This window comes from Oncorhynchus masou, chromosome 24, assembly GCF_036934945.1.
Source record: "Oncorhynchus masou masou isolate Uvic2021 chromosome 24, UVic_Omas_1.1, whole genome shotgun sequence".
In the NCBI taxonomy this organism is placed as follows: Eukaryota; Metazoa; Chordata; class Actinopteri; order Salmoniformes; family Salmonidae; genus Oncorhynchus; species Oncorhynchus masou.
Window position 1 is genome coordinate 94,864,943 of NC_088235.1, and position 27,683 is coordinate 94,892,625.

General features: G+C 43.7%; 2 protein-coding genes, 1 long non-coding RNA gene and 1 other non-coding gene across 6 annotated transcripts; 3 read left to right on the forward strand and 1 right to left on the reverse strand.

Moving 5' to 3' along the window:
* The first annotated feature begins 741 nt into the window (after positions 1-741).
* LOC135513067 (large ribosomal subunit protein uL18-like) lies at positions 742-5,438 on the forward strand. Its single transcript, XM_064935744.1, has 8 exons — positions 742-825; positions 1,485-1,554; positions 1,720-1,835; positions 2,273-2,407; positions 3,058-3,260; positions 3,789-3,966; positions 4,909-4,997; positions 5,277-5,438. The coding sequence occupies exons 1-8, from the start codon at positions 823-825 to the stop codon at positions 5,377-5,379; spliced, it is 897 nt and encodes a 298-aa protein (XP_064791816.1). The 5' UTR covers positions 742-822; the 3' UTR covers positions 5,380-5,438.
* LOC135513410 (small nucleolar RNA SNORD21) lies at positions 4,596-4,693 on the forward strand. Its single transcript, XR_010451531.1, has one exon. It is a non-coding gene; the product is annotated as a small nucleolar RNA SNORD21 (small nucleolar RNA).
* A 508-nt stretch (positions 5,439-5,946) lies between the features above and the next one.
* Positions 5,947-26,032, reverse strand: LOC135513063 (divergent protein kinase domain 1A-like). 3 transcript variants are annotated; one of them, XM_064935734.1, is made up of 7 exons: positions 25,772-26,032; positions 24,462-24,545; positions 8,714-8,848; positions 8,399-8,506; positions 7,948-8,124; positions 7,453-7,668; positions 5,947-7,268 (listed from the first exon to the last, which is right to left on the reverse strand). In XM_064935734.1, the coding sequence occupies exons 1-7, from the start codon at positions 25,799-25,801 to the stop codon at positions 6,672-6,674; spliced, it is 1,347 nt and encodes a 448-aa protein (XP_064791806.1). In that variant the 5' UTR covers positions 25,802-26,032; the 3' UTR covers positions 5,947-6,671. The 3 variants fall into 3 exon arrangements, with proteins under 3 accessions (XP_064791806.1, XP_064791807.1, XP_064791809.1); XM_064935735.1 differs by lacking the exon at positions 25,772-26,032 and adding an exon at positions 24,676-24,723; XM_064935737.1 differs by lacking the exon at positions 25,772-26,032 and having other exon boundaries at positions 8,714-9,295; positions 24,462-24,501.
* Positions 25,823-26,452, forward strand: LOC135513073 (uncharacterized). Its single transcript, XR_010451488.1, has 3 exons — positions 25,823-25,897; positions 26,024-26,191; positions 26,360-26,452. It is a non-coding gene; the product is annotated as an uncharacterized LOC135513073 (long non-coding RNA).
* The last annotated feature ends 1,231 nt before the right edge of the window (positions 26,453-27,683 follow it).

The following is a 27,683-nucleotide window of genomic DNA, read 5'->3' on the forward strand; positions in this document are numbered from 1 at the left end:
TGCTCACGGGAGATTAGTGACAGGGAGACTATTCAATGTCAGACAGAAGATGTTGAAATAAAGGTTCACTATCAGCTGTCCAGCTCAGACTAAAATAAGCACTTTTGCCTTTTTTAAAACAGGTGAGAATGAGGTTAATGGCAGAGCCGACTATCGTGATCCACATAAGAACAAAAGGTCATCAAACAAACTTTTCTGGTTTTACATGGAAATTCCAGTGCTTACAAACATATCATATTTCTTATATCAGCCACACCCTCGTCTGTCCTAAAAAAACACTGACGTAAGAATCTTGCTTACACCATACTGTCTACTATGGAATGAAAATCAGACATAATTACAGAGAAACCCTCCCTTTGACGTCCCATGTGTCTTCTGTACAACATCCTTTGGGTCTGTTGTTTTAATTATTAACATGTTCCTATAGCAATGTTTATTTTTATTCAGTAGATGTTCATAATATGCATGCACACACAGCATGGCACAGTCACAGTGTGATGTAATTTGTGTTGTAGGACACTTTGCAAATGCCTTCAATAAATGTACGTTGAGGGTTTATTACAAACCAACAAAGGAAAATACCTCAGTGATGCACATTTTTTATAATGTACTGTTGTTGGAGACATCTTATCACTTGGTATTGCCATTGTCCACCCTATACAGTAGAGGGCAGTGTAGCATTTGTCTTACTCTAAAGCTACATCCTGCTACACGCTATTTACGCAACATGCGCAATGCAAACTTCCTTTTTCTAATGCAGCGGAGTCAAATCCCCTGTCTTTGACTCCAGGCTCCTGGTTAAGGAGACAGAAAAGACTGAAAATGGTTAGTAAAACGCCAAAATATGTTCCTACATACATATATAAGACATCAGATATGTGTTGTGTGCAATCACATGTTTTAGATGTTTTTGAAAGCCATAGATGAAGATGGATTCCGTCCAGCTACCTCTCACGGGGTCTATCAAACGTGGCCTAATGGCCGCCTGAATCATTTCATGCTTCCTGTAGTTCTATAGAGATCTTCCTATCGAATTGTTACTTTGTCTGTAATCAAGTCCAGTGATTTGAATCGCTAATAAACATGTTTATGGTGTTGCCAAAGTCGGAGTAGGGTTGAAATTAAAACTAGCCCGAGGCTAGTACTTATCACAACGGCTGGCTAGTAGAAAATGTGGTCAACTAGTTCGACAGTTTGTGAAATTGTCTTTTCATATATCGCATGGCAAAGATTTTGGACCGGGATAGGATAATGTGGTCAGTGCCCAAAATCCATCCCTGTGCTGAACATCGCAAAGTAGTGCTAACTAACTGCTAGCTAGCCCATCAGCGAAGGTGGGTCAAAGACTTGGTGTGACAATGTCTGACAGTTTGGCCACATAAAATAACCTTTCAGTGCAGTATGTGTAACGTTAGGTCTACTTTGTGTGTTGAAAAGTAGTTAGGTAGGTTTACCGACATGCTAATTACGTTACTGTCTTATAGGGTTTTGTGAAAGTGGTGAAAAATAAGTCTTACTTCAAGAGGTACCAGGTCAAATTCAGGAGGAGGCGAGGTAAGGGATTTCTAAATTGTCAAAATTATTTGTTTTAGCACGTGATTGGAGTTGCAAGAATGCAAATGCCATGACTGTCCTGATATTTCCTTTCACACTAAAGACCCTATTCATTCCATTGATAAACCTCCATCTCACTGACTTTGGTATCCTTGTTCTGCATAGAGGGGAAGACGGACTACTTCGCCCGTAAGCGCCTGGTCATCCAAGATAAGAACAAGTACAACACACCCAAATACAGGATGATTGTCCGCTTTTCCAACCGGGATATCGTCTGCCAGGTAAGATGGGGAAAATGTTGGAATTACCAGAATGGACAATTCATTTAGCAGAGAATTTTATCTAAAGCAGCTTACTTTTGACAGTAACACATTCATCAGTAACACACAATTGACAGTTACACGTGTGGCCTGTTAGAGTCAAACCCACAACTCTGTTGCCACATGAGCACCATGCTCTAGTCCAGTTTAATCCACCCAGAAAAATGTGCAACTGTTCTCAGATCAATTCAACTAGATTGACCCCATCATTCTCACATGTCCCATGACGCTTTGATTTGAATTAATCGGAGATGTCCCATGACGCTTTGATTTGAGTTAATCGGAGATGTCCCATACTATGAGGGGTTGGTTACCGGAAATTGGCGCAGCACACGCGTATGGCTTAAATGTTGTAGACTGTATTGTCATTATTTCTTGTGTTATGGGATTTGCTCCAGATTGCCTATGCCAAGATCGAGGGGGACATGATCGTGTGCGCTGCCTACTCCCACGAGCTGCCCAAGTACGGGATCGCTGTTGGTCTGACTAACTACGCAGCAGCCTACTGCACTGGTCTGCTGCTGGCCCGCAGGGTAAGATCAGCTCTCATACACCCCTGCTCTGACCTGATTGCTCCCTCTATAGTTTTGTTCAGTTTGCAGCACTATTAGCGAATGTGTATGTTTGTACCCTGTTAATGAAAGCTGTCTTATCTCAACATTGCATGTGCCATTTACTTTCCTCAAACCTTGTTTAATCTTTTACACCTTGAACTAATTTCTAAGCTATTGACATAACTCTGGTTCGCGTTCTGGATTGTTTGTTATAGAGATGCCATGATTTCCTGTATTACATGAAGTATGTCTGTTCTGCATCTGAATGGCCAAACAATCCTATTGAACCATGCATTTATTTTTGCTCATTGTGAGGAATTGGCTGCTACAGGCGAAAGGCTACCTGTCCGTTTGACTTGATCCACTTGTTTAGCAACTGACTGTAATATAATATGCCATTTAGCAGACTTAGTCATGCGTGCATACATTTCTACGTTTGGATGAACATGGGAATGGAACCCACAATCTTGGCATTGCAAGCATGATGCTCTACCAACTGAGTCATACAGGACCTCTGCTTGAGCCACCGGTGTTTCTTGCTTGCTGAACGAGAACACACTAACAATGTTGTCAGCTTGGCTTAATACTACAACAGATTTCTCTAATCCTGTTTTTGTCTTCCCCTCCAGCTGCTGAACAAGTTCGGCCTGGACAAGGTGTACGAGGGACAGGTGGAGGTCACTGGAGATGAGTTCAACGTGGAGAGCATCGACGATCAGCCAGGTGCGTTCACCTGCTACCTGGATGCAGGGCTCGCCAGAACCAGCACTGGCAACAAGGTTTTCGGAGCCTTGAAAGGGGCTGTGGATGGAGGCCTGTCCATCCCCCACAGGTAATTATTTCCCTGGCTTAAGAACGTTTTTGTAGCCAGGGGCCGTATGCATCTAGTGTCTTGGCGTAAGATTGCTGATTTAGGAACAGCTCCCCCGGTCCACAATCTTATTCATTGTCATCGAAAAGGCAAAACTGATCCTAGATCAGCATTCCCACTCGAGGCACATGATGCATACATCCCCAGGTCAAGATTTGTTTGTAAGTCACACAGATCTGGGACTAGGCTAGTACTTCTGAAGTTGCCAGGATCTATGTGTTGCTTGATGATGATACACTTGAGGCTGAGCAAATTGTAGTTGGTCCTTCATTTGCCCAGGTTGATGTAACATGTCCTGTTTCAAGACGGGGCTGAGAGCAATATGAATCAGTAGTTTACCAGCCAAATGTTATGTTCTTGGTGTTCTGCAATCACTCATTTCATATGGCCTTAGTGAACTGCCTATAATCCTCAGTCAATATGACTGGGTCAGTAGTCCCTTTCTGACTGACATGGTCTTGTCCCCTCTTCCCCTTCCTTTCCTCCTAGCACTAAGCGCTTCCCTGGATATGATGCAGAGAGCAAAGAGTTCAATGCGGAGGTCCACCGCAAGCACATCATGGGTGTCAATGTGTCTGAGTACATGAGCTATCTGATGGAGGAGGATGAGGACGCATACAAGAAGCAGTTCTCTCGCTTCATCAAGAATGGTGTTGCCCCTGACACGGCAAGTTCAAAGTTCACACTGAACCCATTGTGATGTGTCGGGAGGTGCCTGCAAATACATGTCTATTAGTTCAATTAGACCATAGCTGGATGGTTACGTGTTTATCTGCACTATTAGCCACTTGGGATTGTATCACACACCCAGTTCTACCCGGTTTTCACGGAACCAGACTAAACCTGGGCTAGCATGGGTTGCTACTACTGCTCTGTTAAATTCTTAGGCCTCATGCCTGTAAGCATACTGGTGATCATATCAGCTTATGACGCAAATAAATTCTGATGGGAAAGTTGTGCTGAATCCCAAACCAGTCCCTTCCCCTTGGCCCTGCGTTTGCGTGTTCACGGAGGCCTTTTTAAATGTAAAACACAATTGCGTCATTCAAGTCACCCGTGTGTCCTGAAGTTAATGGTTTCATTTAATTCCCTTGTCACTTAGGAAGTGTCCCTTGGAGTTGTCAGCAACACATGACACCAGAGTGCCCTCAAAACGATTTGGTAGGGGCGAGGGCCTGGTTTGGGATTCTGCGTTAACTTACTGTCCATTGCTTCAATCTTATCAATGCCCTCTGATCTACAGGAGGGGATAGGGGTTGATTTGGAATTTTTCAATAAGTCTATGTAGTAACTGCTGCTTGATGATGATACACTTGAGGCTGAGCAAATTGTAGTTGGTCCTTCATTTGCCCAAATTGATGTAATCAACGTTTCAAGACGGGGCTGAGAGCAGTACAGTCAATACATCTGTGTCATATGTACTAGTCCTAAAATACAACTGGCATCCAACTCATTCCTATCAACTGGATGTGTAAATAAGTGTGTAAAGTAAAAACTATACTGCATCCAGCAGGAGCCTCTGTACTGTTGTGTTAATGTGTATTTGGTCTGGAATGTACTTTTATTTACCCACTACATGGTACTATTGTTTGCCACACCTTTCTCGCAGGTTCAGGAGATGTACAAAAAGGCCCATGCTGGCATTCGTAACAACCCAGTCCACGAAAAGAAGCCCAAGAAAGAAGTCAAGAAGAAGAGGCAAGTTGATGAGCAATTTTGGCTATTTTATATTGGAATGCAGTACTTACTACTGCATTGTTGGCTTTCATGCTGTTAGGACTAAAACCTGATGGTGAACTTGACTAGATGATCATGGTCCAAGTTGGGGTCAATTCCATTTCAATCTACCTCTTTGTATTTTAACACATTTCAGTTTACTTATTGCATTGTCCCCTGCCCTTGGCATTGTAGTCATGTTCCCTGACATTGTTAAAATGGATCGTAATGTAATAATTCTGACATGTTTGTCTCCCCCAGGTGGAACCGTGCCAAGCTCTCTCTGGCCCAGAGGAAAGACCGCGTTGCTCAGAAGAAGGCCAGCTTCCTCAGGGCTCAGGAACAGGAGGCTGCCGACAGCTAAACTCTGGTCCTAATGATGTAGGGACAATTCTTTGTTCTAATAAATCTACAGAAAAAGAATATAGCCTTTGTCTTATTGGTTTGTCCCTCTATTATAGGAGCTACTGTTTGAAGTGTTACCCATACTGTTTAAGTGGTTGAGATTGTGTAGAATTGGGACATGGAACTGATTTACTTACTCTCCTGATCCAAAACCATCCACCAGGGATATTCAAATATGGACCACCAATCCAGTTTCACTGCTGATTTCATTGTTTTCTAATCAGGAACTTATTTAGACCTGGGACACCAGGTGGGTGCAATTTAGTCTGGTAGAACAAAAACAATGCTGACCTAGCTTGATTTGAATACACCCGCTATAGACAGTGTTCAATGCAGATTTTAAATAGATGGAGGGAAAAGTTGACAATGGAATACAATTGGCATTGTTTGCTAGAAATGTACAATCAGTCTAAACATTACACATTATGGGGGAAATTAACCCCGTACCCTTCAATTTGTGAAGCATTTTTAACCTACGGTTTGATTGTCACCCAATATACTGAAAAATAAACTGCATTCAACAATGTCAATTGAAATGAATTCATTAGTCACTAATCTGGCTTTCACATGACGGAGCAGGGGTGCAGTCAGGTTAAAAACAAAAGGTCTACGGACTAGGGAGCCAGGCCCAGCCAATCAGTTTCTCCACAAAAGGGCTTTATTACAGACAGCTGATGAAATGGAGTAATTCTCTGGGTGGCTGGTTTCGGATGATCCCAAAGGCGAATTAGCCGGCTGTGGAGGTCCTGAGGCCGGTTTGATGTACTGCCAAAATCATTAAGACTGAGGCAGTTAATGGTAGAGAAAATTAGTCAATCCTCTGGCAACAGCGCTGTTGAACATTCCTGCAGTCAGCATGCCAATTGCATGCTTCCTCAACTTGAGACATCTGTGGTGTTGTGTGATCAGTGGCCTTCTGTCCCCAGCACAAGGTGCACCTGTGTAATGATCATGCTGTTTGGTCAGGTGGATGGATTAACGCTCAAAACATTTGTACACAATGTGAGAAGATTTTTGTGCATATGGAACATTTCTTGCCATCTTATTTCAACTCATGAAAAACGGAACCAACACTTTACATGTTGCGTTTATATTTTTGTTCATTATAGTTCCCTAAAAAGCATGAGGGGGCAGCAGTAGTGTTCATCTGTGTCCTGATTCTCCACCCTTCCCCAAAGTGTGGATTTACAATGGTAGAAACGCTGTTCCAATCAGTACTTTCAAATCCAGGGTCTGGATGTTTTCACCTCATTAGGAGTCCTTAGTGTGCGATATTTTTTTCCACAACAAGCTCTTCAGGTTGTTCAGTATAAGCGAGTGTTCCATCTCCATCTGTTCGGCCGAGCCCTTCAATGCTATACATGCATACAGCTGTTTCTCCAGCTCCTCCTGAATGTCAGCCGGCACCCCGTTCAGGAGGTAATCCTTCAGTGCGCCGCACGCCTTGGCCAGGTTGGGCTGCGTCACCTCTGGAGTACACCGGTGCTTGGTGAGGTCACAGGAAGTGCGACAGTCGGCACCGTACAGACAGTCCTCTTCCGTGTCGCACCGCCGCTCCCTCATGGCTTTCTGGAAGGTGGCCTCAGGGACAATGTGGCGAGTGTCCATCACCTTCAGGTCGTGGCGGTCGTTGTAACCGAAGCCGTCCGCGCTCACGTCACACATGAGGAAGGAGCCGAAGGTCCCGTGGAAGACATCCTCAACGAGCTCCAGGAGGCCGATGGAGATCTTGGCTTTGCGGGGCCAGGATGGCGTGAACCACTGGTCCATGCTGCGTCGTACCCCCGTGGGGATCCACAGCTCCACCACCCAGGGCAGACTGATGCCGTACAGGGGAGCATAGGGCACCTCCATCACGTACAAGTTCAGAGAAAAAGGGAACAAGAGAGATGGGGGGTATTGGAAGAGGCAGAGGAGAGAGCTGTGATGACTTTCATCACAAATACGCTCATGATTACTAGATAATTTGTGTTGTCTGAAGAAAATAATCCCTGTTTTTATTCTTCATAAATGGGCATTCCTATTAGATTACCTTCTCCATCACATACAGGTCCCCACAGAAGCCCAGGAGCCTAGGGGTGTGCTCTCGGTCCTGCAGGACTATTGCTAGCAGAAACTCATTGAGCTGGAGAAGAGCCCACGTGGAGCGGGCCTCCGGCAAGGAGATGAGGCCATCTTTGTTGTAGTCGGCCACGGAGAAAACCAGGCTCACCAGGTCTGGAAGGTTGGCCTGTTCACCCACCTTGGTCTGGAGAGGAATAAGGGGTAACAGAACTGCATTAATGAACACGCTAGCCACTAAAGTCATAACACACTAACAAAGATGGCAATAAGTTACGTGAATGTGAATACTGTGACAAAATATCAATTAGCATTTATGAAATATTGGTGTCCTGATTATAAATGCATAATGTATGGATTATGAATGTGTTATGAAGACCTTCAAATAAGTGTTGCAGACATGAACCTATTAATAAAAGCTGGTAGTCTAATGAATCACACTGGGATGAGATGACAGTATTCTGACCTTGAGGTGGCTGAGGACCATCTCTTTGAACTTCTCCACGGAAGTTCCCTTGGTGGGCTTGTTGAAGGGCGAGGCCTCCCTCCTGTGCTCCATCTCAGCTCCCAGGTTATAATGAGGAATCTCTTCCATTTGGCACTTAATCACCCCCTCTAGGTCCCCCCAGCCACCTGAGTACACCTGAGACACATAGACCCACAACATGCTCGTGTTAGTTCTCAGACACAGAAGCACTGTAGCTCTAAACACTATGGGTGAATCTCAAAAGTCCTTCCTTGAATCCTCATGTCCTCTCTCCACACCACCTGCCCAAATGTCAGAAGGAAGTGAGAAGCAGGTGGATTGGAGGAGAAGATCCTTGGATCGTCTCCTCCAATGCTCTCCTTCCCTCTTACATTTTGGAAAGGAAAGACTTGAGATTTACCGTAGAACTAGGATCAGAGTCAGATCTGACCTGGTTGTTCGGCTGGGCAGAGAGACACTTCCCCAGGTACAGCGTGTCTTTTTCACACAGGCTTCTGCATGCCGAGCCGTCGATCACTCCTTTCCTGTACTTGTCACACTTGGATAAATAGACATGGTGTTGGTTTGTATACTGTAACTAACTAATAGACAGACATGGTGTTGGTTTGTATAGTAACTCACAGGATGGTTTCAATACAATATGGAAGCTGACACTGGAATGCTGAATTTGAGGGAATAGTATATTTTTAACCAGTAGGAGGCTCCATCAATTTACTAATTTCATATAAGGAAATGGGGAACTCACTATGGAATTCTTGCACTCATGTCCACGACACAGCTCTGAGTAGGATGAGTACTCCACATACACCACCCAGCTACCCACAAACACTGCCAGCCACGAGAAGAACAGATACTTCATGTGTAGGTAGGAGAATCGGGCCTGAAACAGAGAGTGAGGGAGAGAGAGTAGATAATGAGATAGAGGGGGAGAGAGAGCTGTGATGACTTTCATTACATAATAAGATCATGATCAGAATACATAATTGGGCATTCCTATTCAAAGATTTCAGGTGGAACAGCCTCCTTTATGATACTTGAACAGAACTTGACCCAGATATAGTGAGACTGAAGACGTGTAAACAGCATTTAGTTAATGTGAGTTTGATTATCCACATGAGTAAATATCATGGAATGTAGAAAATGTATGATAGGTATGCTAAAAATTGCCCCACATTTATGTTACAATAACGATAAATCATATTACCAAGAAAGCAGGAATGTGAGGTTGAGACACTCAGCACTGAAGGGTTTCCCAGTCATTTCCATAAGCAGGCTGGTCTAGTACCAGTAGTGTAGTTATCCAATGAATGAATGAATAGCTCCTTCACTGGGGTGCATAATGAAATATGAAAATTTAACTGAGATTCAGTATTATAACAATCCTGCAGAATAGATGAGGTGAGAGATTAACAGATAACACACTAACGTAATTTGCGCTAAAACAGGGTCAGGTTCATAGAAAGAACCAGATTCAAAACGACACTTCCTCAACAACTAATGTCAATTTAGATTTGAGTGGGTTTCAACAGAATGCATTTCGAATGCATTGCTGTGCCAGAAAATCCTACCTTTCTCCATGTTCCTCAGGAACTAACAGCAAACAGATGCATTTAAAATCTAAATGCCACTCAATGAAATTTGGCCGGATTGCCGTAAATCCCAGACCCCTCGTGGCTTGACATTCTCTAATCAGACATCTTAAACCTGTTTACTGTGTTATTCCTCTTCAGAAGGGCTGGGTGATCTTGTAAAATGTATAACACGTGAAAGGAATAATAACTATTGTTATTAAGAGGGAGAGCATGAGAGAGAAACAGAGTGTGCTTGAGGACAGGGAGTCAATACAGCCATAGGGCTTTGGTAAAATGAAGTGCACTATATAAGGAATAGGGTGTCATTTGGTACATAGCCAGTGACAGACAAAGGAGAGAGGAGGGGTGAGGCCTTCTGTCTTGTTCCCAGTGTCTGTTGCGCCTGCATCTATGCTTGTTGTAGTCTAGCAACCATCTGTGAGAACAGACCATGTGACTCGTTCTTCCTAGACCGACTTGGCCACTGCAACAGAGAGAACAATAAATCACTGAACTGAGGTGGATCATATAATGAGGGGGGAGAGCGAGAGACATATCATCTATATATTCTGTACGAGCCAGCATTGAGTCAATCACGTCATTTCATGTGATCCCATATAGCGGCTTGCGAAAGTATTCACCCCCTTGGCATTTTTCCTATTTTGTTGCTTTAGAACCTGGAATTAAAATAGATTTTTTGGGGGAGGTTTTGTATCATTTGATTTACACAACATGCATTTACAGAACTGCATAACTATCTACAACATATTACAGTCCTTCATTAAAACATAATTCTGCTCACTGCTATAACAGCACATTCATGTACACTATATATGAAACTGTTAGTAATGAACTAGTTTATTCTAATTAGAGAACAATTGATGGAGAAACAGGCCTTAAATTGGGATATACATGGGTAGTTGCCTATAGAGGGCCTTGTGGAGTACAGTAATACTTCATTATTACAATGACTATTGATTATGAGCTCTGTAATCAGCAGCTCAATGGTTTTCTGTGGTAACACATGGTTAGTTACAGGCAGACGGCTACTGTACAATCTTTATCCTTTTTGACACTCCAAATTGTTATTGCCTGTTGATAACATTTTCTTCCTGATTCATAATTCTAAATGGACTATCTTCATGTTCTCAGTGGATCAATAATGGCATTACTTCAACACAGAAAGCTGGCTGAGTGGAGGAATAACAGACATTCAAAAACCCTTTCTATTCCATCTATTAATAATGACTATGTCCAATGTTTGACAGTGATGGACTCCGCTAGCCTCTCTCCCTCTCCCTCTTTCAGTTCCAATTTGCTTTATTGACATGACTCTGTCTCTCTCTGTATCTCTTCTGTGCAATTCTCAACTTAATACAGTACTTTGAGTGCCAATCTCAATTTCTCCCTCTATTCCATGTTGTGATGCTGTGTGGATCTGTAACCACTTCTTACTCAATTCCCACATTTTATTACCATCCAATGACTATGGAGAGTGATTAACTGACATGATTGTGAGTAAAGGTGAACTCTTGCATCGTCTTTGCCCAGCACAATACCACTTTCCAAAGATGAACCATTTACGCAAATGAGGAAAAGCGAGTCCCTGTTTTCTGAATTGGATTTCTATAAGAACTCTGTTATTAGTGATGATGCATAAGACTGGGACTTGACAGATGTGCATTCCCTTCATCTTCCACCCACCCTCTTCCACTGACAGTAAAGATGACTCTTCTGAAATCAATTTAGCCCTTCAGTCTGCATCCATCTCGCTCTCTAATCTAATCCTTCTCTCTCTATTCAATGGACCTCTTACTGTAATGCCAGTCCATTACTCTCCTCTTTTGTCTTTGTCATCTCAGTGTTGAGAGCTGTGGAGTCTATTTTTTATTTTACTAAGCAAGTCAGTTAAGAACAAATTCTTGTTTTCAATGACGGCCTAGGAACAGTGGGTTAACTGCCTTGTTCAGGGGCATAACAACAGATTGTTACCTTGTCAGCTCGGGGATTTGATCTTGCAACCTTTCGGTTATTAGTCCAACGCTCTAGGCTACGCTGCCACTCCTGACTAGTCACAAGTCACTTCTCTATTGTGACTGCAGGTCCAGAGCAACCGCTTTTTAGCATATATCTCTCCCCACAGCCCAACCTCATTCTGTGGTCCAAAGAGCTGGAATCTCAGTTAACCCTTTTCCTCTGTGCTTAGATTTTTCCATACTTGTGGGAAGAGTTGGTGCTTTCCAGATAAGTGTTCTCCCAGCCGTAGTGCCTTGATATTAAACCTAAAATATTCAGCATTCCACAGGACCGACAACTGCTCAGAGTGTCATTTACAACAGCATGGTGTCTAGTGTAGTCCATCTCTACATGCAGGCGGATCTCTGCCTCGGTCTCTCAGAGAACCAGATACACTTGACTTGGGAGGTGTGCCACAAAATACGATTAGTGCCAGGCTAATAACATAATCTGTAGCTTTCCTTGTAATTTCTCTGTGGCATTCCCTGGTCAAGTAATCTGAAGACCTTATACACTTGACTTTACACTGAGCAAACAAAACAGTATGAACACCTGCTCTTTCCATGACATAGCTTTCACCTGGTCAGTCTATGATCCCTTATTGATGTAACTTGTTAATTCCACTTCAATCAGTGTAGATGAAGGGGAGGAGACAGGTTAAATAATGATTTTTAAACCTTGAAACAATTGAGACATGGATTGCGAATGTGTGCCATTCAGAGGGTGAATGGGCAAGATAAAGAATGTAAGTGCCTTTGAATGGGGAACGGTATTAGCCAGGTGCATTGGTTTGAGTCAAGAACTCCAACACTGGGTTTTTCATGCTCAACAGTTTCCTGTGTGTATCAAGAATGGTCTACAACCCAAAGGACATCCAGCCAACTTGACACAACTGTGGGAAGCATTGGAGTCAACATGGGCCAGTATCAGGCCCCAACGAATTGAGGATGTTCTGAGGGCAAAAAGGGGTGCAACTCAATATTAGGAAGGTGTTCTTAATGTTTGGTATACTCAGTGTACTGTATATACTGTATGTTTAGAGTGAGCATCATCGGTAGGTGTCCTAGTACTTTCCCAGTGTTTTTTACAAACCTAAACTGAAAGAACTAATCTCGATTAACCCAGAGCTAAAGTATTGCGTAATTGGTCAGAGGCTCGATGAAGTTCAGGGTCCATATTTGGGAAGACAGAAAGAGTATCAGAACTTAAACAAAGAGCTCCACCCTCTCTCTTTGCAAGTTGCGGGCAAGTCTATTGCCAAATGTTCCCTCCCCTTTCTAAATTCAAAAAAGATGCTAACACCTGTGAAACCAAGATTTGTCCAAAGCACTGGAACTAATGCTGCTCGTTATCTCACGTATGCCATTGTACAAATCATGACAGATCTACAGTAACATTTATGTTTACATAGTCTGTCCATGAGAGACTAAGAGAACTGCTACAAAGCAGCATGACCACACAAACAATACACTGTGTTCCATATTGATTCTTGCGTAGGTAGGTGCTGTAAATTGCATCCAACTGCAAAGTCATTATAGATAACACTCTGAAGGAAAATAAATATGTGGTTGTTCTTTAAAAATCAATGTTTTGAGGGCTTTCATTTGAACTGTGATTATGCATTTCTCACTCCTATACAGGATCCCATAGGCTGCTGGTGGAGAAAGAGCAAGGCTACGTCCCAAATGGCTCCCAATATAATGCAAATAGTGCCCTATGGGCCCTGGAAGTAAGAAGTGCACTATAAAGGGGATGGAGCCCTAAAACACAGCTAATGAGGCAGCATTGATCCTGGCTGTTGTGACTGCTTGTTATTAATTACCAGCTGTAATCAGAGCTGTGGAAATGTAATGGGGTGTATGGATGGGAAGGGCGGAAAGAGTCATTAAGGGCACTACCTTTGCCCTAAGATCCCAGGTCAAAAGTGGTGCACTATAAAGGGAGACAGCCTTAGCCATTGTTTAGCCACTAAATAATCATGCATCCCACCAGGCCTTGGGTTTTACTTCTGTAGAAGGAACTGCAGAAAGTGTAATTGATTATCCCCTACATATTATGTCTGAAACATGCTGGAGATACCAACATTTCAATCGAAACACAGAGACCACTGGTGTGCTGGGACTATAGTCTAACTAACATTTACATTTACATTACATTTAAGTCATTTGGCAGACGCTCTTATCCAGAGCGACTTACAAATTGGTGAATTCACCTTATGACATCCAGTGGAACAGCCACTTTACAATAGTGCATCTAAATCATTTAAGGGGGGGTGAGAAGGATTACTTTATCCTATCCTAGGTATTCCTTAAAGAGGTGGGGTTTCAGGTGTCTCCGGAAGGTGGTGATTGACTCCGCTGTCCTGGCGTCGTGAGGGAGTTTGTTCCACCATTGGGGGGCCAGAGCAGCGAACAGTTTTGACTGGGCTGAGCGGGAACTGTACTTCCTCAGTGGTAGGGAGGCGAGCAGGCCAGAGGTGGATGACCGCAGTGTCCTTGTTTGGGTGTAGGGCCTGATCAGAGCCTGGAGGTACTGCGGTGCCGTTCCCCTCACAGCTCCGTAGGCAAGCACCATGGTCTTGTAGCGGATGCGAGCTTCAACTGGAAAGCCAGTGGAGAGAGCGGAGGAGCGGGGTGACGTGAGAGAACTTGGGAAGGTTGAACACCAGACGGGCTGCGGCGTTCTGGATGAGTTGTAGGGGTTTAATGGCACAGGCAGGGAGCCCAGCCAACAGCGAGTTGCAGTAATCCAGACGGGAGATGACAAGTGCCTGGATTAGGACCTGCGCCGCTTCCTGTGTGAGGCAGGGTCGTACTCTGCGGATGTTGTAGAGCATGAACCTACAGGAACGGGCCACCGCCTTGATGTTAGTTGAGAATGACAGGGTGTTGTCCAGGATCACGCCAAGGTTCTTAGCGCTCTGGAGGAGGACACAATGGAGTTGTCAACCGTGATGGCGAGATCATGGAACGGGCAGTCCTTCCCCGGGAGGAAGAGCAGCTCCGTCTTGCCGAGGTTCAGAGGTGGTGATCCGTCATCCACACTGATATGTCTGCCAGACATGCAGAGATGCAATTCGCCACCTGGTCATCAGAAGGGGGAAAGGAGAAGATTAATTGTGTGTCATCTGCATAGCAATGATAGGAGAGACCATGTGATGTTATGACAGAGCCAAGTGACTTGGTGTATAGCGAGAATAGGAGAAGGCCTAGAACAGAGCCCTGGGGGACACCAGTGGTGAGAGCGCGTGGTGAGGAGACAGATTCTCGCCACGCCACCTGGTAGGAGAGACCTGTCAGGTAGGACGCAATCCAAGCGTGGGCCGCGCCGGAGATGCCCAACTCGGAGAGGGTGGAGAGGAGGATCTGATGGTTCACAGTATCGAAGGCAGCCGACAGGTCTAGAAGGATGAGAGCAGAGGAGAGAGAGTTAGCTTTAGCAGTGCGGAGCGCCTCCGTGATACAGAGAAGAGCAGTCTCAGTTGAATGACTAGTCTTGAAACCTGACTGATTTGGATCAAGAAGGTCCTTCTGAGAGAGATAGCGGGAGAGCTGGCCAAGGACGGCACGTTCAAGAGTTTTGGAGAGAAAAGAAAGAAGGGATACTGGTCTGTAGTTGTTGACATCGGAGGGATCGAGTGTAGGTTTTTTCAGAAGGGGTGCAACTCTCGCTCTCTTGAAGACGGAAGGGACGTAGCCAGCGGTCAGGGATGAGTTGATGAGCGAGGTGAGGTAAGGGAGAAGGTCTCCGGAAATGGTCTGGAGAAGAGAGGAGGGGATAGGGTCAAGCGGGCAGGTTGTTGGGCGGCCGGCCGTCACAAGAAGCGAGATTTCATCTGGAGAGAGAGGGGAGAAAGAGGTCAGAGCACAGGGTAGGGCAGTGTGAGCAGAACCAGCGGTGTCGTTTGACTTAGCAAACGAGGATCGGATGTCGTCGACCTTCTTTTCAAAATGGTTGACGAAGTCATCTGCAGAGAGGGAGGAGGGGGGAGGGGAGGAGGATTCAGGAGGGAGGAGAAGATGGCAAAGAGCTTCCTATGGTTAGAGGCAGATGCTTGGAATTTAGAGTGGTAGAAAGTGGCTTTAGCAGCAGAGACAGAGGAGGAAAATGTAGAGAGGAGGGAGTGAAAGGATACCAGGTCCGCAGGGGAGGCGAGTTTTCCTCCATTTCCGCTCGGCTGCCCGGAGCCTGTTCTGTGAGCTCGCAATGAGTCGTCGAGCCACGGAGCGGGAGGGGAGGACCGAGCCGGCCTGGAGGATAGGGGACATAGAGAGTCAAAGGATGCAGAAAGGGAAGAGAGGAGGGTTGAGGAGGCAGAATCAGGAGATAGGTTGGAGAAGGTTTGAGCAGAGGGAAGAGATGATAGCATGGAAGAGGAGAGAGTAGCGGGGGAGAGAGAGCGAAGATTGGGACGGCGCGATACCATCCGAGTAGGGGCAGTGTGGGAAGTGTTGGATGAGAGCGAGAGGAAAAAGGATACAAGGTAGTGGTCGGAGACTTGGAGGGGAGTTGCAATGAGGTTAGTGGAAGAACAGCATCTAGTAAAGATGAGGTCGAGCGTATTGCCTGCCTTGTGAGTAGGGGGGAAGGTGAGAGGGTGAGGTCAAAAGAGGAGAGGAGTGGAAAGAAGGAGGCAGAGAGGAATGAGTCAAAGGTAGACGTGGGGAGGTTAAAGTCGCCCAGGACTGTGAGAGGTGAGCCGTCTTCAGGAAAGGAGCTTATCAAGGCATCAAGCTCATTGATGAACTCTCCGAGGGAACCTGGAGGGCGATAAATGATAAGGATGTTAAGCTTGAAAGGGCTGGTAACTGTGACAGCATGGAATTCAAAGGAGGCGATAGACAGATGGGTAAGGGGAGAAAGAGAGAATGACCACTTGGGAGAGATGAGGATCCCGGTGCCACCACCCCGCTGACCAGAAGCTCTCGGGGTGTGCGAGAACACGTGGGCGGACGAAGAGAGAGCAGTAGGAGTAGCAGTGTTATCTGTGGTGATCCATGTTTCCGTCAGTGCCAAGAAGTCGAGGGACTGGAGGGAGGCATAGGCTGAGATGAACTCTGCCTTGTTGGCCGCAGATCGGCAGTTCCAGAGGCTACCGGAGACCTGGAACTCCACGTGGGTCGTGCGCGCTGGGACCACCAGATTAGGGTGGCCGCGGCCACGCGGTGTGGAGCGTTTGTATGGTCTGTGCAGAGAGGAGAGAACAGGGATAGATAGACACATAGTTGACAGGCTACAGAAGAGGCTACGCTAATGCAGAGGAGATTGGAATGACAAGTGGACTACACGTCTCGAATGTTCAGAAAGTTAAGCTTACGTAGCAAGAATCTTATTGACTAAAATGATTGAAATGATACAGTACTGCTGGAGTAGGCTAGCTGGCAGTGGCTGCGTTGTTGACTTTATAGGCTAGCTGGCAGTGGCTGCGTTGCTGACACTACACTAATCAAGTCGTTCCGTTGAGTGTAATAGTTTCTACAGTGCTGCTATTCGGGGGCTAGCTGGCTAGCTAGCAGTGTTGATTACGTTACGTTACGTTAAAAGAACGACAATAGCTGGCTAGCTAACCTAGAAAATCGCTCTAGACTACACAATTGTCTTTGAAACAAAGACGGCTATGTAGCTAGCTAGCTACGATCAAACAAATCAAACCGTTGTACTGTAATGAAGTGAAATGAAAATGTGATACTACCTGTGGAGCTGTTGGCTAGCTAGCTAGCAGCGGATTATGTTGACAAATAGCTGGTAGTTGAAGTTCACTCTAAGTCTACGGATACGAAGACAGCAAAGACAACTATGTTGTACTATAATGAAATGTAATGAAAAGTTATACTAGATAGCAGTGTAGACTATGTTAGGACGGACCGCAATTATCTTTGATACAAAGACGGCTATGTAGTAGATTGCTCAGATTAGACAAATCAAACCGTTGTACTATAATGAAATGTAATTAAAAGTTATACTACCTGCGGACCGAAGTGTAGATGCGACCGCTCGCTCTAACCCTAACTACAGTCCAGCCTTTTTAATTGACACCGAGCAGAGGTCCAGATATTGAGTCCATGCAACTTAAGGATGCACAACAAATACATGGACAAAGCACTTGTTATTTGTGACCTGAAACGGCTCTTTGGCATCCATATACGCAGGGAGAGAAGATAGAAATGGATCAAGAGCAGAGAACATTTCTATGCTGACACTTGTTTTGCAGCCCTGCTCACCACTCATCCATTATTCATGATCATAAAGCTAGTCCTCTTTAATGGGCACTCTCTCCAGCTGTGAAGAGAGAGAAATGGAAAGAGAGAGATATATGGAGAGATGGGGGAAAGAGAAAGAGGGATAGAGAGATGAGGGAGGGACATATGAACAGGGAGAGGAAAGGGGGATACCTAGTCAGTTGTACAACTGAATGCATTCAACTGAAATGTGTCTTCCGCATTTAAGCCAACCCCTCTGAATCAGAGATGTGCAGGGGGCTGTCTTAATTGACATCCACATCATCGGTGCCTGGGGAACAGTGGGATAACTGCCTTGCGAGGGATAGAGATGAGAGAGAGGAGATGAAGGGGAGAGACAGAGAGGAGATGAAAGGGAGAGAGAGAGGGGAGATGAAGCAGGGATGGATGGAGAGGGAGAATTAAAAGATTGGGTCACAGACAAAAGCAAACCATTTCCCTCCCTAATATTCTAGATGGGGAACACTAATAGGCTTATGCACAGTGCACACACATGGGAATCATCAAGCGTGGAATATGTTTCCTGGTGAGAGCTTCTTTTTGTACCACCTGTGTAAACTCTCTGCTTGCATCTCCCTCTCTCTCATAGGAGTCACGCACCAGTAACTCATCTGTCCCAGCATCCATCTCTTCCTCCCAGGACTCAAAGTCTCTAAAGGAAGGAGGTGTCATTACTATTTGCTATGTGCATTGTGCAGGCTCAGAGAGATATCACAGTCAGTGCATCCCAAATGGCACCCTATTCTCTACAAAAACACTATATAGGGAATATGGTGCCTTTTGGGAATCACACACTCTCTATCTGTGTGCCTGGTGCAGGCTCTGGGAGATGTAACACTGTCTCTGTCTGTCTGTGCTATGTGCAGGATCTACGCGCTGCCTGGTTGAGCGGACTCATCCCAGTCCCAAGTCGGACAGAATACAGCAGGCAATAAGAAAGACGCCACCTCTCCCTCCTGGTCGAGGACACATCCTCCTGGTCGAGGACACACCGCAATCCCCACACTGACTCAACACTACGACAATAACACTACATGTTAACAGCAGATTTTGGGCCAGTTGTTCACTTTTCACTTACATACTGTGTAGATACATATGACGTGTTCATGGCCTGTTGTAAGTTACCTAAGTCTCCTAACATACAAGCATGCAAAAATACACAGCCTTGCTCTCTCTTCCTCACATATGCACACACAAACAAGCACACACACGCGCAAACAATCACGCAAACCTACACACACACACACACAGAATAGCAGAAGTTGCCACAACAACTTAACACATTGCTTTTTAGCTCTCCTCTTGTGTCACAGGACAAAGTGACATGTCAATAGCATTTAATTCTGACTTCCTGCACTTCTGCTCCAGATTAGTTCATCAGTTCAGCCTATCGAGCATGTCCAAAATACAAATTAAGTTTACACCTAAGGAGAGTGGGGTGGGAAGAAAATACTAACCAGCTAAATGCTGCATCTTAAGTAATATTGATTAAATTAGGCTCCCACCATGTCCTCTGGGACAAGCTTAGACCTCAAACAGTGGTTTGTGAACACATGCTGATAGATTAATGCACTGCAGAGCATGGAGAGGAGGCGATATGGGAGAGAATGGAGAGATGAGAGCACGCAGGTGTTCCCCCGAGGAGAGAGAGTTGTGGAAAGATGAGTTGATAAACACCTCCTCCTTAAACCTCCCCACATCTGAGTTTAACTGACTAAAATGTAGGTAACCAAATCTTCCAGAAACATACAATTTAAAACTTTGAATAATTTGTTCTGTTCTGGGCATGTGTGTTCTAGTTAGCACTGTCAAACTGTGCCAACATCAAATAAGATGATCAGCATCATCATCATATCCCCCTATTGCACATACTGACACAGTTCCTCATATTCAGGCTCGGGCCACAGGGGTACATCAGACCTGGTTCTCTCTCTTACTTCACAGGGACAAAACCGGTGGGTGGGCAATGGACATCGGTCATTTTAATTTTTAAATTGCCATACAAAAATACAGCAGTGCCTGATCGCATGTTCACACTGTGTTAAATAGGTGACAAATCACAACAGACACGTTTCTAGGCTACCCATATTAAAATGTGCAGCCAGGGCTACGTGTTTGGTGATCTCAACTATGGCTTTCACAAAGGCCCATAGGTCTTTGGTCAAAAGTAGTGCACAATATAGCGAATAGGGTGCCATTTGGGATGAGTCATCCCCAGGGTCTAACTCTGGTGGTAAAGGACTCAAGGAGCATTGGATGTCATATCTGGATGACTGGGTACAATAAACTGGACCCAGCATGGCAGGATTTCTCCGGACAGACAGACAGGATCCATGGAGCAGTTTTATCTCGGCTGGACCACTGAGCTCTGCACCCCCCGACAACCATGGCCTTCCACAGTATGTAGCCTATGTGGAGATTCAATTTTGGACGACCGCGATAACTTCCGCCACACGCAGTGCAATGTCTGACACTATTACCAGTAAGTCGGAAAGCAGACCCAACTGTAGACAATACGTCTTTTGATGCTCAGGATTTGTTGAATGTTTTGTGGAACGATTTGTAATCTCTCATGGCTGTTTACGCAAGATTTTTGGTCTGGTTTAATGAGATTAAATTACTTGTGCCATTCTGGGAAATTCTGTAGGCTATGGGGAGTACAATTTTAAACAGTGCTCTGCAAAGATAAAACAATCACAAGGAATCCATATCTCCAAGTAGGACATCTGCTTGGGGTTTTATTTACAGTTGAAGTCGGAGGTTTACATACACCTTTGCCAAATACATTTAAACTCGGTTTCACAACTCTTGACATTTAATCCTGGTAAAACGTCCCTGTATTAGGTCAGTTAGAATCACCACTTTATTTTAAGAATGTAAAATGTCAGAATAATAGTAGAGAGAATGATTTATTTTAGCTTGTAACTTTGGAAGTTTGCTTGGGGTCATTGTCCATTTGGAAGACCCATTTGCCCACAAATTTTCTATAGGATTGCGGTTAGGGCTTTGTGATGGCAAGTTTGAACTTTCTGACTGATGTCTTGATGATGCTTCAATATATCCACATAATTTGCACCAGTCCCTCCTGTAGCACCCCCCCAACGATGCTGCCACCCCCGTGCTTCGCGGTTGGGATGGTGTTCTTCGGCTTGCAAGCCTCCCCCTTTTTCCTACAAACATAACAATGGTCATTATGGCCAAACAGTTGTATTTTTGTTTCATCAGACCAGAGGACATTTCTCCAAAAAGTACAATCTTTGTCCCCATGTGCAGTTCAAACCGTAGTCTGGCTTTTTTATGGCGGTTTTGGAGCAGTGGCTTCTTCCTTGCTAAGCGGCCTTTCAGGTTATGTCGATTTAGGGTTTGTTTTACTGTGGATATAGATACTTTTGTACCGGTTTCCTCCAGCATCTTCACAAGGTCATTTAATGTTGTTCTGGGATTGAACGCATCTCCTTCCTGACTGGTATGACGGCTGCGTGGTCCCATGGTGTTTATACTTGCGTACTATTGTTTGTACAGATGAACGTGGTACCTTCAGGCGTTTGGAAATTGCTCCCAAGGATGAACCAGACTTGTGGAGGTCTACCATTTTTTATGAGGTCTTGTCTGATTTCTTTTGATTTTCCCATGATGTTAAGCAAAGAGGCACTGAGTTTGAAGGTAGGCCTTGAAATACATCCACAGGTACACCTCCAATTGACTCAAATGATGTCAATTCGCCTATCAGAAGCTTGTAAAGCCATGACATCATTTTCTGGAATTTTCCAAGCTGTTTAAAGGCACAATCAATTTAGTGTTCAACTTCTGACCCATTGGGATTGTGATACAGTGAGTTATAAGTGAAATAATCTGTCTGTAAACAATTGTTGGAAGAAATGACTTGTGTCATGCACAATGTTGATGTCCTAACCGCCTTGCCAGAACTATAGTTTGTTATTAACAAGAAATGTGTGGAGTGGTTGAAAAACGAGTTTTAATGACTCCAACCTAAGTGTAAGTAAACTTGAGACTTCTTCTGTATGTATGTATGAAATCGGCATGTCTTACTGGAGCGACCAACCGGCGAGTGACGGCGTTCCATCATGTTATGACCTCATTAGGTTTTTCCAGAGTGGCCTGGAAAAACCTCCGTGGGACTAAGATGGCAGACACACACTCTCCCTTGTGACTGCTGTCACTTTTCACTTACATGGCTACTCACACAGCAGTGTGAAGGAAAAACAGGCACAAAACAAAAACGCAGCTCAGAGTGTGTCTCTTGGCTGAACCAAACAGACAGATGAGATGATGAGACCAGGGTTTTTGATTCCGGCTGTAAAATAAATTACATTTTTAATAGATATGTCGATCACTGGGGTAAAAAATAGCTACAAACATGAACCATATCTATCTAAATAAAAAAAAGGTTGGGCTCTATAAGTAGCAGTAAAACACCACTCGCATTGTAAAGGTTGGATCTCCTACATGGTCTAGAGAACACCGTTTTTCTCAGCTTTCCAAGTTGATTCAGAAAGTATTCAGACCCCTTGACTTTATCCACATTTTTTTTTAGTTTTCCCCCCCTCAATCTACACACAATACAAAATTCTGACAAAGCAAAAACAGGTTGACATTTTTGCTAATGTATAAAAATAAATAAAAAGATGACAAGTTGTCCTTTAAAGTTCATGTGGATAATCTTGTGACAAGCTTTAACTTAAATGTTTTGTTTTTTCGTAATAAGGCTTGCTTCCCGCTTATGGCTAGAAAGAAGCTTGTTCATGCCACTTTTCTCTCTGTAATTGATTATGGTGACTTGTTGTATATGCATGCAACCTCCTCTGTCTTAGAGACTGGACTCTGTTTATCATGCATCATTGCGCTTTATTACAAATGCCAAGTCACTCACTCACCATTGCACCAAATTGGACCTCACATTTGTATCTTTCTACGCATATAAAGTATGTGTTCATCTACAAAGCCCTTTTAGGTAAACTCCCTCTTTACCTCTGTAGTCTGGTCTCCTTCACCACCAGCAGTTACCAGACCCGGTGTGCTAGGTGGTTGCTACTTAAAGTCCCCAGGACATTCACAGTATTAGACAAGACTGTCTTCTCTTCTTGTGCACCAGACACATGGAATAATCTACAATCCATGCTTCATCCAGATATGTTAGTGCCACTGAATTAATTTAAAATACTGATGGGAGACTGTTACAGAGGAGTGTAAATGTTGTTGTTTTTAGGCTGGATCATGTTGTTGTATGTTTTAATTATGTAATGTACTGATTGTTGCTGCCTTCTTGGCCAGGTCTCCCTTGAAAAAGAGACTCTCGGTCTCAATGGGCTTTTCCTGTTTAAATAAAGGTGAAATAAAATAAAAATACAGGACCTATATACTAGACAGAGGAAAGCCCCAAAAATGGTCAAAGACTCCAGTCACCCAAGTCATAGATGGTTCTATCTGCTCCCTCACGGCAAGCGGTACCAGAGCACCAAGTCTAGGATCAAAAGGCTCCTTAACAGCTCCTACCCCAAGCCATAAGATTGCTGAACAATTAATCAAATGGCCACACAGACTATTTTCATTGTCCCCCCCCCCCCCCTCCCATTGACACGGTACTGGTACCCCCTGTATGTAGCCTCGTTATTGTACTGTGTTACTTTTTTACATTTGGTCAATATTTTCTTAACACTTTCATGAATGGCACTGTTAGCATTTCATGGTAAGGTCTAGGTGTAGACCTGTTGTATTTGGCGCATGTGACAAAGTTTGATTTGATTTGATCAAGTTGGTAGAAAAATCTCAAAGATGATCAATGGAAAGGATTTTTGAAATGTTTTATCCATTTTAGAATAAGGCTGTAAGGTAACAAAATGTGGAACAAGTGAAAGGGTCTCGATACTTTCCAAATACACTGTACACAAAACATTATGAACACCTGGTCTTTCCATGACATCGACTGACCAGGTGAAAGCTATGCTCCCTTACCGATGTCACTTAATGAAGGGGAGGAGATGGGTTAAAGAAGGATTTTTAAGCCTTGTGGCGATTGAAACATGGATTGTGTATGAAATTCAGAGAGTGAATGGGCAACACAAAATATTTAAGTGCCTTTAAACAGGGTATGGTAGTAGGTGCCAGGTGAACTGGTTTGTGTCAACAACATTAGAATTTTAGAATTCAACAACAATTTTTCAACAACATTACAACATTAGAATGCAAAGAAAAACATTATCTAGCAGTCCATGGGATTGAATGCAGTGCTCTCATCCATGGAAAAATACCTTGTATCCTCCTGTCTTGTGTGAAAGCTGGATGATCCCTGTTGCTACAGAAACGGTGAGTACCTACTGAATTGGGCCAATGACTACAGCTCTTGGGCATCGACAGAGCAAGTACGCTATTGGAAATGAAATAGGATCAATCCAATACTCAAAGAAACAGTTGTATCAGAAACAACAGCCTCAATAATGGCAATGACAACCATATAAAGGCCAAAATTACAGTTTACTGAAGATTAAAATATTGAAATTTAATGTACATGAAATCGTGTCCAAAAGAGCCTTAGAATGTTCAAAGGTGCCTACCATACAGGAACATGAATAATCCCAACTGTCCAATAGCGAATAGGTGATTGTCCCGATCACGATAAAGTATAGGAAAGATTTCCCACTGGGTTTACCTGTATGTAGATAGGCTTCCTCAGCCAGACCCATGAAAACAGACCTCTTGCCATGGCAAATAGAGCACATCTCACAACACTAACCTGCCAGAGGAAGAAATCACAATAAGAAGCGAAACATAGAAATCTAATCTCGTTTTCTGCACAATTATTCTGCCTTCTTGTGTAACAATAATTAACCACAGTGTGTACAAATAATAACAGTCCATTTCACCAAATCCTTTCTCATCCTCCGTCAAATAAACTCTTCCTTGGAAGTACGCTTTCAGTGCTGCAAAATAGCAGCCACTTGAACGCTGCAGTACTCTGCCCACGAGACAGAGTAGGAGGGGATTGTATAGGAAAAGGGGTCCTTGATAAAGGCGTATAGATTACAATACTGTCAAATGTTAAAGGCCCAGTGCAGTAAAAAACGTGATTTATATACGTGTTATAATATTTCCACATAATGACGTTGAAATAATACAATTTTGAAAATGATGATAATGCTCCTTTCGTGTAAGAGCTGGTTGAAAAAAATGCATGACATTTCAACCTGCTTTAGAGGGATGGAGTTTTGTCCTGCATGGAGACATCCCCAAGCGGTAAATTAGTTAATAGACCAATAAGGAAGAGTTCCAAAACTCTGCCAAAAACGACTGTTTTTCAGTTTTCCCCTCCTTGCAAAATTCTTGCTTGAGAAATTGGTCTTTGCTAAGAAACGATTGTTGTTTGTTTTTGACCATTTTAATTGAAAACAAATCACAGTGATGTACTTAATTGTTAACCAGAAATGATTTGCTATGGAGATAAAAACGCCTGCTTTGTACCTTTTAAAGAAAAGTTGTTCGGTAGACTGCTACTATGTACTACTGTATCTGTCTAAACAGCACACAGACACAGTTGTCAAATAGTTTCTATACCGTCTTTGGTCTTACTAAAACGGTTACAAAGAAACACGCACGTTCTATGATTTTACGTCAGTTAATCATGAAGCAGAGCGCAGGATTCCTATCATGTTGTAAAACGACACCACTTCATCCAGCATGTAGAGAGAAGTGTGGAGTGAGTGGCAGGCGAGCTTGATTGTATTAACTCTTCGCACCTATGTTATTTAGACTTTATGTTGAACCGCACCATGTCCACTGATTAACCAAACAGGTAAGAGCAGCACCTAACGAAGTAACTAAGCAACTGCCTCCGAACAAGCCATCTACTTACTGGTGGCTAACTAACATAAGCTAGCTAGCTAACAAACGTGCTAGTTAACGTTAGCTAAAATGCTAACCAACTGTAATATGTCGCTGACTTTGGTGTTATTGTTGCCTTACCTCTGAAGTTTGGTGTACATACTTCATCATTGATTTTATTGCATCCAGATTGTCACTACACACACTCTAACCAGGATGTCTGAAGAACGCAGGGTCTGTAGCAGTGCCCCACAAGTTGAGTCAAAGGTGAGACGAGCTAACCGTAAATAGAGGCTTGCAAGAGATTATACTTTTTCTTTAATGTATGTGATTCATTGATCAAATAAACTGCTATTCAATGGAGGAATGCATTAAAAGTCATGTTTTTTTCAGCCTCCCTCTTCATCCTCTTCAATAAGGGAACTGGAATCTAAAAACTTGCATCTCAGAAGGAAGTTAAGCTCAGTGGAGGAAGAAAGTGTTTCTATGATGCAAGAAAACAGACAACTGATCATTGAATTGGAAGCAGTGAATCTCGAACTTGCCAGCTCCAAAACCAAAGTATTCCAGCTTATGCAATTTCATACAACCTCTGCCATTATTAATGATTATAACGCTATTCATGCAGGCCTTTTACAGAGGGCCCAAATAATTGTTACTAATGTGGGTTTGGTTCCACAGATGCTCAGCTTGAACTAAGACAAATTTGTTCACCTACAATGTTGACAGGTCCGGGTTCTGGGTTCCACCGTAGGGTCTAAGACTTCTAGTGTGTGTCATATGAAGGAGGAGATTGAGGGCATGAAGGCTGAGGTTGAGGCCCAAGGGAATGCACTCAGGTTGGTAGGAGAATACACATACACACCTTTGTGAATGCAGTTGTGCTAGATGTGTTGCCATGTTCATTGTAGAGATACAGAAAAGAGGCTGGAGGAGACTGAAGAGACATTGGTTATTAAGAGCAGACTAGTGGACAAGCTACAAGAGGAGCTGAAGGCTGCTAGGGCTGAGTTAGAAAACAGGACTAATCAGGGGATAAGGTAAGCAGTGATTTTATTTTCTTTAACAATCCCCACTTACTATAAACATGGAGTTCTCAAAATATTTAGAACACCCCCCTTTTGCCTTCAGAACAGCCTCCGTTAGTCAGGGCATGGACTCTACAAGGTGTCGAAAATGTTCCACAGGGATGCTGGCCCATGTTGACTCCAATGCTTCCCACAGTTGTCAAGTTGGCTGGATGTCCCATTCTTGATCCACACAGGAAACTGTTGAGCGTGAAAAACCCAACAGCGATGCAGTTCTTGACACACACTGGTGCGCCTGGCAGCTACTACCATACTCTGTTCAAAGGCACTTAAATCTTTTGTCTTGTCCATTCACCCTCTAAATGGCACACATACACAATCCATGTCTGAAGGCTTAAAATCCTTCTTTAACCTGTCTCCTCCCCTTCATCTACACTGATTGAAGTGAATTTAACAGATGACATAAGTAAGCGATCATAGCTTTCACCGGGCCAGTCTGTCATGGAAAGGACAGGTGTTCTTAATGTTTTGTGCACTGTATGTAATACACATCACCTGATGTCACTTCCTTGTACTAGTGCTTGTTTGTTAACTAAGATATACCGTTGAAGTTGGAAGTTTACATACACCTTAGCCAAATATATTTAAACTCAATTTTTCACAATTCCTGACATTTAATCCTATTAAAAATTCCCTGTTTTAGGTCCCTGCTAGGATCATCACTTTATTTTAAGAATGTGAAATGTCAGACTAATAGTAGAGAGAATGATTTATTTCAGCTTTTATTTCTTTCATCACATTCCCAGTGGGTCAGAAGTTTACATACACTCAATTAGTATTTGGTAGCATTGCCTTTAAATTGTTTAACTTGGGTCGAACGTTTCGGGTAGACTTCCACAAGCTTCCCACAAGAAGTTGGGTGACTTTTGGCCCATTCCTCCTGACAGAGCTGGTGTAACTAAGTCAGGTTTGTAGGCCTCCTTGCTCGCACACACTTTTTCAGTTCTGCCCACAAATTTTCTATA